Source organism: Magnusiomyces paraingens, assembly GCF_902498895.1.
Source record: "Magnusiomyces paraingens strain CBS 517.90 genome assembly, contig: contig1, whole genome shotgun sequence".
NCBI lineage: Eukaryota > Fungi > Ascomycota > Dipodascomycetes > Dipodascales > Dipodascaceae > Magnusiomyces > Magnusiomyces paraingens.
The window spans coordinates 3287249-3301080 of record NW_022474067.1 but is presented as its reverse complement, the minus strand read 5'-3'; the positions used below and the strand labels follow the sequence as shown (position 1 = coordinate 3301080).

The following is a 13832-nucleotide window of genomic DNA, read 5'->3' as shown; positions in this document are numbered from 1 at the left end:
AAAAGGGAAAAAAAGGACAAATGTAAAATATTTAAACTTGTGATTGGGAAAATGTTTAAGAATTTTTAATCACCAAGATAGTCAAAATCCGATAAAAGGATGTTTTAAAGAATAAATAAATATCGATATATTATTATTGATTCATGATTTTAACTATATAGTTAAAATCGATATATCGATATATCGATATTAATTAGTTTAAATCATGAATTAAAAAAAAAAAAAAAAAAAAAAAAGATTAATGTTTAATTTTAAAATAAGTCATTATTCATGAGAACATCTGTCCCATTAATTTTTTTAAAAATAAAAAAAAAAAAATTCTATTATAATAAAAATTAATGAAAACATAAAACTAAACTTAACTAAATAAAAAAAAAATGATGTTAAACTCTTGCTAACAAAAAAAAAAAAAAATAACAAGAGCAACAATGAGAATCATTAAAAGTTCATCAAAAAAAAAAAAAAATTTTTTTTTATAAAAAAATTCAAGTTAGAATGGTCTATTTTTAGTTTCTTTCTCTAAAAGTAGCACAAAAAAAATATTCAGTTCTCATTGCCCACGACTCTAGCAAGTCATCTTTTTATGGGATGTATGCGTGTGTAAGAAAAAAAAACCCCTCCCTTCTTGTCATCCTTGTCATCCTTGCCTCTCATAGCTTACGTGGGATTTGTATGTGATTTTGAAGTTACGACATAAGCTAGTCTTTGTTTCCCTTTATCCAACACACTTAATTCTTAACATAAGCCTGTGGTGGGTTTGTAGGTGGAGCATAAAATTCATTGTTGGCATTATAGTTTGAAGAAGAGCCTGCTGGAGGAGGGTTTGCTGGAGGACCAATATACCCAGAATCCATGGGTGGTGGGGGTTGGCCATATGTTTGATGGATTGGCATTCCATTTGAAGGCATAGTAGTACTACCTTGTGCTGGTGGTTGGTAAAGAGGCGGAGGTGCGCCACCATCTACGCCATATGCATGTTGAGATTGTTGATATGTTGGCAAAACAAGCCAAGCTGTTCCGTAGATTGGAGTGCCTCCTGTGCGAACTCGTTTCCTGGAATTTGTAAAGATTAAGGCCATACACAGGAAAAAGATAAATATCAAAACACCGGCAAGAATCCAACGACCCCTTAGATTTAAATTTTAGTGTTAGTATTATGTTATGTTTATTTTTTATTTTTTTTATGGTATACTGGAAAAAATATTCGAGGAGAAAGTCTAATAAACATACCAATAATACCATCCACCGTAATAACCACAATTACCCCATATATCGCAACCTAAATTTCCATAATCAGTTAATAAATTGCCCAAGCCATTCATTATTATTATTATTATTATTATTAATTAATGATTCAAGTGTAAGTTAATAATCGACTTACCCCTGATAAAGAGCATACCGTCGTCTCTTTTTATTATTAAGGCGTCAACTGTTTCTGTGAAAGGAACAACAGGCATATTTGATATTAAAAATGAGATAAATTAAAAGTAAAGAAATATTCAAAAAAAAAAAAAAAAAAAATTATATTTGAATTAACTTAATAGTTAAATGATTAGAAATAAATTTGAATTTTTAAATAACAATAATAATGATAATAAGAATGATGATAATAATGAAAAAAAAAAAAAACTTTAAGGAATCGTTCGACTTTATATATATTTATATTTATATTTATATATATATATAAATTTAAATAAACGTAAACTTGGCAAAGGCAGCGCGCGCTGTGTAGCAATTTTTTTTTTTTTTTTAGTCTATCAAAATATATATATATATAAAAAAAAAAAAAAGTGGCAGTGGCTGACTAAACACTGAGTCAGCCGCCTGGATCGTGGGGCACCAAGGCAGTTCAAAAAAAAAAAAAAAAAAAAGGTCACCAATTTTTTATCCTTATATATATATATATATATAATTCCATATATTTCAACAACTTCTTCGATATTTAGTCTTCAATAAAAAAAATATATATATAAAAAAAAACATAGTTAATTTATCGATAGTATTAGTACAGTTATATTATTAAGTATTTATATATTATATATTATTATAAACAAAAAAAAATTATTAAAGAGAAAGAATGGAAATTAGAGAGACATCTAGAAAAAAAAAAAACGCATTATTACGCATCATTTACCAGATTCAGAATTGAGATAAAACATAAAACAAAACACAATTTTTTTTCTTTTTTTCTTTTTTTTTTTTTAAAAAAAAACCAATTCTTGGTTCTGTTTGTTAAAAAATTGCTGATTTAAACAGCTACTTTGCCGCTGTATGATGATGAAGACTCAGAAGCACGGTGTCTATGAGGTAAATGCATGTGCTTATGCTCTTTCTTAATAGGAACCTCACCCAGTTCTTCATCCATCATTCCATTGCCAACCCCTCCATTAGGTCCTCCTACAACTGTTCCATCAGAAGCACCCTCAATTCCTCCAATAGGAAGCCCAATGTCTCCAGTAGAAGTTTCCGAATGTGTGGCCCACATGTCTTCTGTATCACCTTCATGACGCAGGTTTTTAAACATACCCAATACACGCCATTGCTCACGAACAATATCAATGTCGCGTGGCATATACATTTTTTGATAGCACTTGGCCGCCCAGCGTGGAAGAAGACAAGCAATCGAAGCAAGTAATAAATATGCCCAAAATGCCAAAGAACCATAAATCTGAGGTGCAGCCTTATAAAAGAACCGTGATGCCGTAAAAAGTGTATAAATACCAGTCCAGAAAAAGACAAGCAAAATACTAATGGCAACAATAAGCAAAAAGAGCCAGTCCCACATATACTCATTAATCAAAATATAAAGGTTGCAAGCAACAATAGCTGATGTTGCGACAAGTGCACCATAACCTTCACGAAAGTTGTTTTGACGACCATTGGGACTAATAAAGCCACCACTGTAAAACATGGAAAAGGCAAGCCAATAGCATACTGCAGACTGGTACAAACCATCAATCATATATATCCAAAATTTAAGCTGGTTCCATTCCAATCGCAAAATTCCCCGTCTATAAAGTGCTGGGACAGCCATGGAAATCTTATCACTAACATCCTGATCTAAAAATCCCATAAAAATAACGGGTAGTGATGTAAAAGCCAGATTAAACAATGTAATGTAGGTATAATCAAACAAATATGAGCCATCAAACGAATTGTTGAAATTGTACCAAAATAGTGTCAGTGTGAAAACCACATTCTTGTAAAACATATTGGCAACCATTTCACATAATCGACGATATGCCCATCGGCCGTGCACTAATAGCAACCGACCTAAAAATCTAAACTGTCCAACACCATAATCAGACGACATAACGGCCTGACGACCTTCTAAACCAGCAATTCCAACACCCACATCTGCTTCCTGAATCATAGCCACATCGTTGGCACCGTCACCAATCGACAACGTCGTCACATCCAATGTGGTCTTAACAGCAGCAACAACCAAAGCCTTTTGCGAAGGCGACACACGACAACACAAAACAGAACGACATTGCTTGCACAGCAACACAAAACGCTCCTTGACATCCGGTGATACCACAATATCTAACGAATCACCATCAATAACAACAGCATATTGGCGGGAAGGCACCGTATGATCCTTTTGCGCAGCTTTCATCACCTCAGGTGTATACTGAAGCCCAAACTTTGTTTGCAACAAAGAGTCCAATAAAGCATTGGCAGACTCGACTGTTTTTTCTCCAAGTTGCAACAGGAGCAACTCCATGCCATTGTCAAGTAAGTTACAGCTGTAACCAATATTAATGGCAGTTTCCACCTTATCACCAGTTAAAACCCAAAGCTTGATACCAGCTTGACTTAGCAATTCAATAGTCTCAGGTACACCTTCCTGCAGACGATCTTCAATAGCAGTACCACCAATCAAATAAAGATCGCGCTCAATTTCATCTGCAACCTTCTCCATCTGCTCCTCACGGTTCTGCAACGCTTGAGAAGCAAGCTCATGTCGTGATGCCCAAACCTGGTATTCTTCTTCGGGAATCTCCTTTTCAGCCAGACATAAAGTACGCAAACCCTCGCGTGCAAATTCACCAAGTTCATCTGCTGTAACCTGACGTAATTCTCCCTGAACTCCTGGAGCTAACCGCGAATAAATGATATTATCGGCACCTTTGCAAAAAAGGAAAATCTTGCCTGTTTCGCGCATTCGAACAATAACACTCATACGCTTACGCGCTGAATTAAATTCCAGAGAATGCAATACTTCATATTCATGCTCCTGGCCCTTCTCACTAATGATAACACCGTTACGAGTACGCTCGAGTAATGCATAACCCATATCACGTGCAAAGTTCACAAGCGCAGACTCATCGGGCGACTGAGCCTTATAGAGAAGCTTTTTGGCACTATCCTTAGTTCTTTCTGGAAGAACTGAATGACACAAGGCCAACACAAGTAAAAAGTGATTAATGGCTTGCGATTGTTCGGGACCATATTGGCCCTCCATATCATCAACCAGCTTAGAAGAAACAAATGTCACTTCATTGTCAAAAACTTCTGGAGAATCATAAATCCCGCGCAGTTTAGCCATCATGATCTCCTTATCATTAATAATCTCTTGGCGCTTGTTTATTGCCACTTGTTCGGTAAAAGTTCCCTCGCGCTTCATAATTCCTGCCATAGCCTCCGTAAAAGCCTTACCATACGAAATTCCATTTATAGTGCATTTTTTAAATTCCATAACATTTTGAGTCAGAGTTCCAGTCTTGTCAGAGAAAATGTATTCAATCTGACCCAAGTCGTCTGAAATGGACCATGATTTAGGAGTGCACGGATAATCAATGGGCTCATAATACATAAAACAATCCGAGTAAATGAAAAAGGCTTGGAATGTTTTGACAATTTCAATAGTAATGTAGAGCGAAATGGGAATCAAGTTTTGGAGCAAAATAACTGCAGCCCAAAAGGTAATGATACCGTTCACTGGAGCGGTATTGCCGATAGAGCCAAACTCAAAAAAGTATCTGGATGACTGCTTAGATCGGAAAGAACATCCATTGACAACACCAGAAACAAAAGACAAGATAAAGACAAAAACAAAGTTAATAATAACATTAATGTTGAGTTCACGAGTGAGTCGAGAGCGTTTGGTTGGAGTGACACCTGAATTCTTCATTATACGGGTGTCGCTACCAGTGTAAACTACAACACCAATGACCCATTTTGTATTTCGAATGGTGCAACCACGCAACAACATGTTGGAAATCGTTATAGCTTCTGCACGCTCAACAATAGGAGAAGCCAAGTCTAGTGGGTTTTCACGCTGCTTCCATTTCAAAAGACCTGAATATGAGTATAGATCAAGATGCGGAGCTTCTGAATCGACCTGAAAAACGCACTGCTCCAAATCACGAGAATGCCGAATTGCCTTTGTGGCATTGAGACCTTGTCTCACCTTTAAATTAGTTTCACCGTCCAAATTGCGCGTTTCGATATAACAAGCTGCATCGTGGTCCGACGTAGAAAGAATAATAACATCAGCGGGGATTTCATCATTATTGTAAATCTTGACAATGTCACCAACATTAATCTCCTTCCAGTAAGCGCGTTTGAAGGCTGCCTGACCAGGGCAAGAACGAGAACGATCAATGACAGTTCCATCCTTTTCCAGAGCCTTTTTGGAAGAAGCACCATATCGATTCAAATCAAGCGAGTTCCCATGAAGAGAGGCATCATATATGGAATTACTAATTTGCGAATAAACTGTGTTTCGAGTTGCAACTGTGTCGAGTTCAAGACTTGACTTGGAAACATTTCGTTCGAGTTGCCTCTTGCGTTCCATAGCCTTTCTGCGAAACACATTGTTGAAACCACGAACAATGGCTCGAATAAATTGCACCGATGCTTTGGTGGAGGCTTTTTTAAACTTACGCCAAGGGCTAATAACATCATCCTCAATGTTTGGATTTTCTATATTGATCAAGCGGTGTGTAATTGTATTGTTGACCTCCAAGTCTAAAACAGTACGACGGTAATCCTCAATGGCATCCTTAAACGCTGTAATGGCAACAATAGCGATAATTGGAACAGCTGCAAGACCTGGGTTCTCCACACCGAAAATTGAAAAGGCGCCAAGAATAACAATGAACAAGAAATAAATGTTGGCAATGTTGTGAAATTGGTGGTAAATATTCTTTGGAAGAAAGTTTAGTGGTGTGTACTTAGTTGTTCGAATCTTGTTTCTGGGATACTCTACCGAAATGTTACCTGTGGCGGGATCCTTTTCGTGTTCTGGCAAAGGCTGGTTAAAATAAACAGTGCGTTCCTTTTCAATCTCCTTTGCATTGTCATCGTCAGGTTTGTGGACGTATTGTTGCACAATGGGGATGCGCCTACTTATTCTTCGAAGAGAGTTTTCTGTGCTGTGTAGTTTGGCCGAGATACTTAAGTTTCTCTTAATTTTGCCGGTAGGAATACGGGCTTTGCGGTGTCCAAAATCTTGAGTTTGATGCAAACCATCTTCTGAAAATCTTTGTTGTTCATCATACTGGACATGGAGCAAGTTCTGATGTCGAAGCTCCTCACTTGCTCGGGAACGGTCAGTTTCCGGGAATGCAGCTATAGCCGCAGCAGTTGGTGAGCTGTAAGGAAGAAGTGGGTTTATCTTTTCGTTAGGGTATTCCATTGAAGAGCTATGATGGTAAGAAGAATGAGGGTTTGATATAGTCTCTGTGACTGTGGGGGTAGTGGCTGGGATTGCTTTTTCTTGTAGTTGTTGCGAGGAGGTTAGTGAGGCGGAGCCGGCATGATGACTGTTGCCGAAAGCTGATTGATCGGGGGTGCTGGGGGGAATTGCATTGAAATTACCACTGTTTGAGGCAGCTTGTGGGTTCAAAGGAGATCTAGAGACATTTCCAACATTGAAATCACCAAAGGAAGAGTCGTAGCTAAAGCTGTGGTCTGGGGTTCCGTCATTGTCCTGGCCGTCAGGCGACGGTCGTTTTGGGTCTGGGCTGTGATGAGGACCCATTTGGGGATGTCGGTGTTTAAATGATTAAAGTATCCAAGAAGTATATATATTTTGAATATATATTAACTGCGGATTTTTTAAACTAAAAACAAATGAAAAATATAAATTGATTTTTTTAAGAAAATATATCTAAAGGGTTGTAAATTGTTTCTTCTATGTAGTTGTTATTATATATAAATCAAATAAAAATAAAAAAATAAAAGTCGGAATTGGAATGGCGGAGTCAAATAAAAAAAAAAAAAAAAAAACAAAGGTGCAAATAAGACTTTTTACGAAGGCGGCTGATTCTGGTAGGATTGGTTTTTAAGGTAAGTTATTAAATAATACACTAAAATAAAAAAATCCAAGCTATTTCTAAGCCTTGTTTGTAAATTCTTAGTCATTATAACTAATCATTGGAAAAATCCGCCAAAAAGTTTTGCCCATCATTCCAAAGATTTTTTTTTTTTTTTCTCTATTAAAAAAAAAAAAATTCCTCCCCTTTCACATATTCACACAATTAATTTCTAAAACATTAAACTTCTATTTTTTTATTCCTCACTATCAAATTTTTTTAACCATGGTCCTCCCGAGGGACTCTGCTAGCACTACTACAAATTCGCCGGTAAAACTTACAGGATCTCGTGATTCCCGTAGGTCTACAATTAATCCCAACGCCGCGCGGACCCAAACCAATGGCCAGACTGATCCTGTCGCAACTGATGCAATGGAACCCGCTATTCTTGTACCTAAGTCACAGCTTGACCTGCTCACTAGTCAAATAGTGAATCTTGCTACAACTATTGCTGAAAAGCAACAACAGCAGCAGCAGCAGCAGACTGTGGCAAACTCCAAGACTAATCCCGCGGGCCGACGACAAAACACAGCTAGTCCTAGTCGTAGTGCCAATTCTTCCACCAGCAATAATAACAATAACCGTGCTAGATCCTCAAGCTTTAATCCAAACTCAAATTCTTCTGGATATAGTAATCGTTACAATAACAATCGCAATGATTCTTTTGCCAGCAATCATCATCACCATCATCATAATAACTACAATAACAACAACAAGCACACTCTTGTTCCCAGAGAAGACATTGAAGAGCTCATGAAGAGTCTTCCAAAGTACTCAGGCCATGTTTCGGAATCTTTTTCCTGGTGGTCTTCTCAAATTGACTCTTTTATCAAGACATTTAATCTTCGCAATTCTGACATTGAGTACTTTATTCCCAGGCTTTTGTCTTCCCGAGCCTTTGATCTATATAAATCTATTCAAAGAGCTAACCAGCAGGAGCAACAGGAAAAGAATAATACCTTGGACACTGAGCAGCAACAGCAACAGCAACAGCAACAGCAACAGCAACAGCAACAGCAACAGCAACAGCAACAGCAACAGCAACAGTCAGTACCTCAAAGAAAGCGCTACTATCCAGTTCTTTGGAACACTGTTAAGCGCGAGCTTTATAAGCTAGATAACCCTGTTGCCCGCACCCTGTACCTCCACAATCGCATGTCACTTTTGCGTCCCACGCTTATTGACCAGCTTGAGAAAAATAGGCTTGCGTCCTCATGCTATCCTGCCACGTCAACATCGTCGACACTTTCCACTTCTTCTGAACAGCCTAACTTCACTATTGATGGACCTGCCATTGAATTGATCATTACCCACTTCCGTCTCATTGAAACTCAAATGGAATCACCTGCACCTTTGGCTGAGCGTCTTGTGTTGCTCTTCCAGGTCCTCCCAGAGTGTAAACCATTTGTGCTTGAAAAAATTAATACTGTTTATGGCGAAACAGCCACAATGCCTTTTAATACCATTGACGAGGTCTGCGATTTTATTCTTATTTATAAAGATGAAGTGGTCAAGAAGCATTTGCAACAACAGACTTTTAATAACAATAACGACAATAATAATAACAATTCTAATCATCGCCATCATCATCACCATCACCATAACAACTCTGCATTCCCAAAGATTAAACGCGGCGGTTCCACTTGGAATAATGATAATGATCCCGACTCTGATCCTGGACTTGGTATCAAGTCGCGTAAATACGTGCCATCCGGCGGTAACTACAATGACTACAACGCTGATTCCGATACATCACACTATCGCAGCAAGCAAACTCGTGTCTACAGTAACCCCAAAATTGGCTCCATAAGTGATTATGGCGCTGCAGACTCTGATTCTGGAGCTGTGGCCCACAATAAGCTCCGCCGCAGTAGCACAAAAGGCAATAGCGGTGGTACTGTTTCCGGAGGTAGTCCTACCGAGGAGTTTGGTTCTGGGGCCGGTCCAACTGGAGCCTCAACCAATGTGCCGCACCTTGCCCTGAGCAGTTGCTCAGAGGACGATGGTGCTAGCCCAGAAGCAGACACTGGGCTGGGCTCAGTGTCTGCTGGAGGCGCACCTGCGATTTGTAACTACTGTGGGCGTGCAGGCCACAAAGCCAACAAGTGCTTTAAGCGCAAGCGCGTGCGCCAGCGTGAGAAGTCCAAACAGGGTGATGGCGAAGCTGATGGCGAAGGTGAAGGAGATGGAGATAGAGATGGCGATGGAGACGTTGATGGCGATGGCGATGGCGATGGCGATGGCGATGGCGATGGCGATGGCGATGGCGATGGCGATGGCGATGGCGATGGCGATGGCGATGGCGATGGCGATGGCGATGGCGATGGCGATGGCGATGGCGATGGCGATGGCGATGGCGATGGCGATGGCTTTGGCGACGTTGATGGGGACAGTGATGTTTGTGTGAGCGGTTTCGGAGTATCTGAGGTAACAACTGGTTCTACAGGCATTTCGGGCCAGGCTCCAAACGGTGGAAGCGACGGTGATACGTTGCAGAAGCTCCGCTCTGGACCTAAAGATGATTCTTGTACATCTTCTACAGCTAGCACACCTCTTCATGGATCTCCAGCTTTGGCTCCAAACTAACAAATTTGCATATAACTTATTCTCATAAATAAATCCTCATATATCTATGTTGAAATTTTTCATTTAAAAAAAAAAAAAAAAAAGAAAAAGAAAAAAGAAAAAAGAAAAAAGAAAAAAGAAAAAAGAAAAAAAAAGATAAAAATGATGATTCTAATGCTTCCTGTTTTTTTTTTTTCGTCTCTCTTTTTTATCACCACTGGAGCGGCAGCCAGCCTTGTTCAGTAGCAGAGCTATAAATTTCGTGATCATTGTACAGCTCAATAAGTTGCTGATCCAATGGTCGAGCCTTGGGAAATGCAAACCGGCGATACTCGTCAAAAATCATGGTAAGCGACCAATTTTGTAAACGACGAATGCACCCGACCACACAGCCAGTGCGATGCTTGCCGCGGTTGCAGTGGATAAGCACTGGATGATTCGCCGGGTTGATAGCAATCTCAAGGGCCTGTGTGATTGTGGAATGGGGGACATGTACAAAGGGCTCTTTATTGCCAGGCATTCCTACTTGAAAAAATTGAATGCCTTGAGACTTGAGAAATTCGACATTTTCATCTGGATACTGTTCCGGAATAAGGACTCTAAAAAAATTTTTGTTAGCTGATAAAAAAAAATAATAAAATAAAATAAAAATAAATAAAAGCCGAAGAAACCCCAAAAGGACTTACAAGATAGACTTGAGTTTGATTTTCTTGAGAAATTCAAAGCAATCAGCGCGCGGAAAAGAAGAACGGTAGATGCCATTTACCACCATACTAAAATTTTCTGGGGCAGGCAGCATGTCTTCGTGGGAAATTCTAACGTGAGAAAAAACAGGATATCCACTTTGTTCGCTTGTCTCTGCAACAGGTTCCTGTGTAGCAATTGGTGGAGATAAAGATGGTGGTGGTGGTGCTTGTTGAAGAGCAGCTGGATAGTACACAAGAGGCTCTTTTGTGTGGCTATCACCACAAAGAATGGTAGCCAGAGGAGCAGCGGCAGTGGCCGCATTAAAAGTTGCCTTCCTCGCAGGATCTTGAAGTTGAGCCGCTACAGCTTGTAGGTACTCAGACTCGAGGAGGAGTTGTGCACGAAGAACAGACATACATTGAGCCACTCGGGTCGAAGATTCGTCTTCCTCTAGGTCATCGTCAAGATCAGTACCCTCAGGTACATTGTCAAAGACATATGAGTCTACAAGAGAGCGGATCTCAGAGTCTGAGGGAGTTATAATTTGAAGAGGCTTAATACCAGAAACTATGCCGTAGAGCCGGTGGACTTCTGCCGCACCGCTAAAGACTTGTTTGCACAACGCTTGTAGTTCATCGAGCTTTCCACGCGAAAGTAGGTCCTCATCATCACTGGCTGAAAGCAAGTCTACAGCACTAGAAAACCGAGTGAGCTCATTGAGCTCGTTTGGTTCAGTGGGGAGTTCATCATCTGTGTGGTGGTGGTGGTGGTGATGATGATGATGGCGGTGTGCAAGGTTTTGAACCTCCTCTGAGAGCGGTCGTTCGGTACGTTCATCAATATCTTGACCGTCGGCATATCCGGACTCATTTCCCATACCATCTTCATCATCATCTTCCTCTTCTTCTTCCATGATATCAGGTGAGTTTCGAAATGAAGCAGCAGGAGAATTATTATTAATTTTTAAAATAGCTGGCATTTTAGGAGGGTTTGTAGAAAAGCTTTCTTGTTCAGTTTCGCTAACACCTACTGCCGTGCGTGGGCTCATGTAGAATTGATGAGTTTGCTCAGTGAGCGTACGCAGAGTGGATGCCATGTTATTATCTGGAGTGGAGGAGGCCGTGTATGGATCATTACTAGGCGATGCATGAAGTGTAGTGTGTTCTGCAGAGGAAGTGGTTTCCAAAAGTTGTTGTTGTTGTATAAGTGATTCCTGAGGCTGAGATAGGTCCAATGATTTATTCGAAGAATCCTCTCCGGGGGGCTTCGGTGAGAAAGATGATGAAGATATGGTCATTGTGAGGGTATTTAAAATCTATATTTGATATGTGATGCTTGGTGTAAGTCTTTAGACTTTAGGCCGTGAATTCCAATATAGGATATGATTGAATGGGCAGGGTATTTTGGTAATCCAAAGGAACTTGTTATTGAAAATCCACAAAAAAAAAGCTGATATTAAAGTGCTTTACAAAGTTTTAACCCTAGTCCACGCGATCAAAAAACGGGAAGACCTCTAATTGAAGATTTTTTTTATGAAAAAGTCTTTATTGTGCCTATGATGATTATGAGTGTGGGTGGATGTGGATGTAGGCCACTGATATATATAAAATTAATAAAAGGATTGGTGGTGCAAGTGCGGCTTAAAACGTGACAAAAGAAGAAAAATGCCTATTTGGACCACGTTTTTTCTTATTCTTCTTCTTCTTCTTTTTGTTTTTTTCTCACAGGGAAATCGACACGTTTTTAAAGTAAAGATTTGCATGAAAGGCTCGGTTGAATCGAATGCATGACTGCCGCTATTTTAGGATTTTGCAAAAGTAGCGATGGTATTAACAAGATTTGCAGAGTATTTTAGTTTATACAGACTGAAAGGTCTTAATGCCCAATAAAAGTCAAAGTCAAAGTCAAAGTCAAAGTCAAAGGTCATGTTCAAGTTACTTGGTGGTATGATAAAAAGTTACCAAATAATTAGTTTGTAATATTTATGTAATATTTTGATCAGGTGAAATTATCTAATAATTACTCATAAATTAGTCTATGGTCGCTTTTATTGTCCCCCCTATAGAGTATGCTTACCCTATAAAAAAAACTGGCCCGAAAAATATTATTTCGCTCAAATAGGAAACAGAAGCCAGAAACGAAATTATTCTTAGCTAAACAAATAAGCCTGCCTGTAAATTTTGTATTGTTCTACAAAGAAAAATAAATGGGTAAAATTACCCTACTTGTTCATCAAGTTAACTATGGATATTTCTTCACATAGACATGGCCAAGCTTATCAAGTCATCAAAAATGAATTAAAAACAATATTCAAAACAATCTATAAGGAAATTACAGAAGCTATTAAAGACCTATTTGATCTTCTGTTTTAAAATCATGAAGTTTTTACACTGGATACCCATGTATATTAATTTCAAGATGGAGAGTGATTGCAAGAAGAGATAGAACAACGTCCGACAAATCTCAACAGGTTTTCCAGGATGCCTGAATCTTTATTTGTATTCATCTGCAATATCAAACCTATAAAATATCAAAGCAATGTTTTATCAATCTATTTAAATTATCAACTTTTGATTTTCTACCCATCTTGTGTTGTGGTTAAAGGGCCTACAAGATTGAGACAATTAGGTGATTTTTGAAATGAGATCAGGGTTAGGTTCTTGAATTTATATTTGATCCTGCCTTTTTTTTTTCTAGCCTAAAGCAAAGACTAATCGGGCGAAAACGTGACTTTTTCGGACCAGTTTTTTTTATAGGGTAAGCATACTCTTATATATAGACACACACAAACCTTTGGAACAAGCTTATTTTTGGACTGAAACCGATCATAATAATGATCAAAACCATGAAATGCTATTTTTTCTTAATGTCTATTCTAATTCCAAAAGCATGTAGCCTTTTTTTATGTTTTTTTTTTCTCTCTCTCTTATCATGTACTTTGTACCTTCTGTATTTGACTAAAAAGAAAATAAAAAATAAATAAAAAAAGCCCAGACCCGTTTCGTATTAAGTTGCTCGCCATTTACTTTTTTTAAATGGTCTACAACTTTCCACGGACATTTTCTATCTTGGCAATAAAAAATAATAATAACAAAAAACCATCTTTTTTTTATTTTTATTTTTATTTTTTTGTAAATTAAAATAAAGAAGCATTCTAAATATATTTTACAGTCTTTTAATAAATCAAATTCAATTCTCGAATCGAACTTGTTAAAACCATTTGATGTTGGATCATCAAAAATTCAGAAATATGTG

The 13832-nt window shown here is 38.4% G+C and overlaps 4 protein-coding genes across 4 annotated transcripts; 1 reads left to right on the top strand and 3 right to left on the bottom strand.

Annotated features, from left to right (window-relative positions):
• Positions 1-728: 728 nt before the first annotated feature.
• Positions 729-1457, bottom strand: SAPINGB_P000976 (uncharacterized protein; the record flags this gene model as incomplete). Its single annotated transcript, XM_031995699.1, has 3 exons — positions 729-1128; positions 1231-1279; positions 1382-1457. The coding sequence occupies 3 exons, from the start codon at positions 1455-1457 to the stop codon at positions 729-731; spliced, it is 525 nt and encodes a 174-aa protein (XP_031851590.1).
• A 791-nt stretch (positions 1458-2248) lies between these two features.
• On the bottom strand, positions 2249-6991 carry SAPINGB_P000975 (uncharacterized protein; the record flags this gene model as incomplete). Its single annotated transcript, XM_031995698.1, has 1 exon — positions 2249-6991. One exon carries the CDS (start codon positions 6989-6991, stop codon positions 2249-2251), a length of 4743 nt encoding a protein of 1580 aa, XP_031851589.1.
• A 559-nt stretch (positions 6992-7550) lies between these two features.
• SAPINGB_P000974 (uncharacterized protein) lies at positions 7551-9911 on the top strand (the record flags this gene model as incomplete). The annotated part of the gene is made up of 1 exon (XM_031995697.1): positions 7551-9911. One exon carries the CDS (start codon positions 7551-7553, stop codon positions 9909-9911), a length of 2361 nt encoding a protein of 786 aa, XP_031851588.1.
• Positions 9912-10101: 190 nt separating this feature from the next.
• SAPINGB_P000973 (uncharacterized protein) lies at positions 10102-11874 on the bottom strand (the record flags this gene model as incomplete). Its single annotated transcript, XM_031995696.1, has 2 exons — positions 10102-10489; positions 10577-11874. 2 exons carry the CDS (start codon positions 11872-11874, stop codon positions 10102-10104), a joined length of 1686 nt encoding a protein of 561 aa, XP_031851587.1.
• Between the last annotated feature and the right edge of the window lie 1958 nt (positions 11875-13832).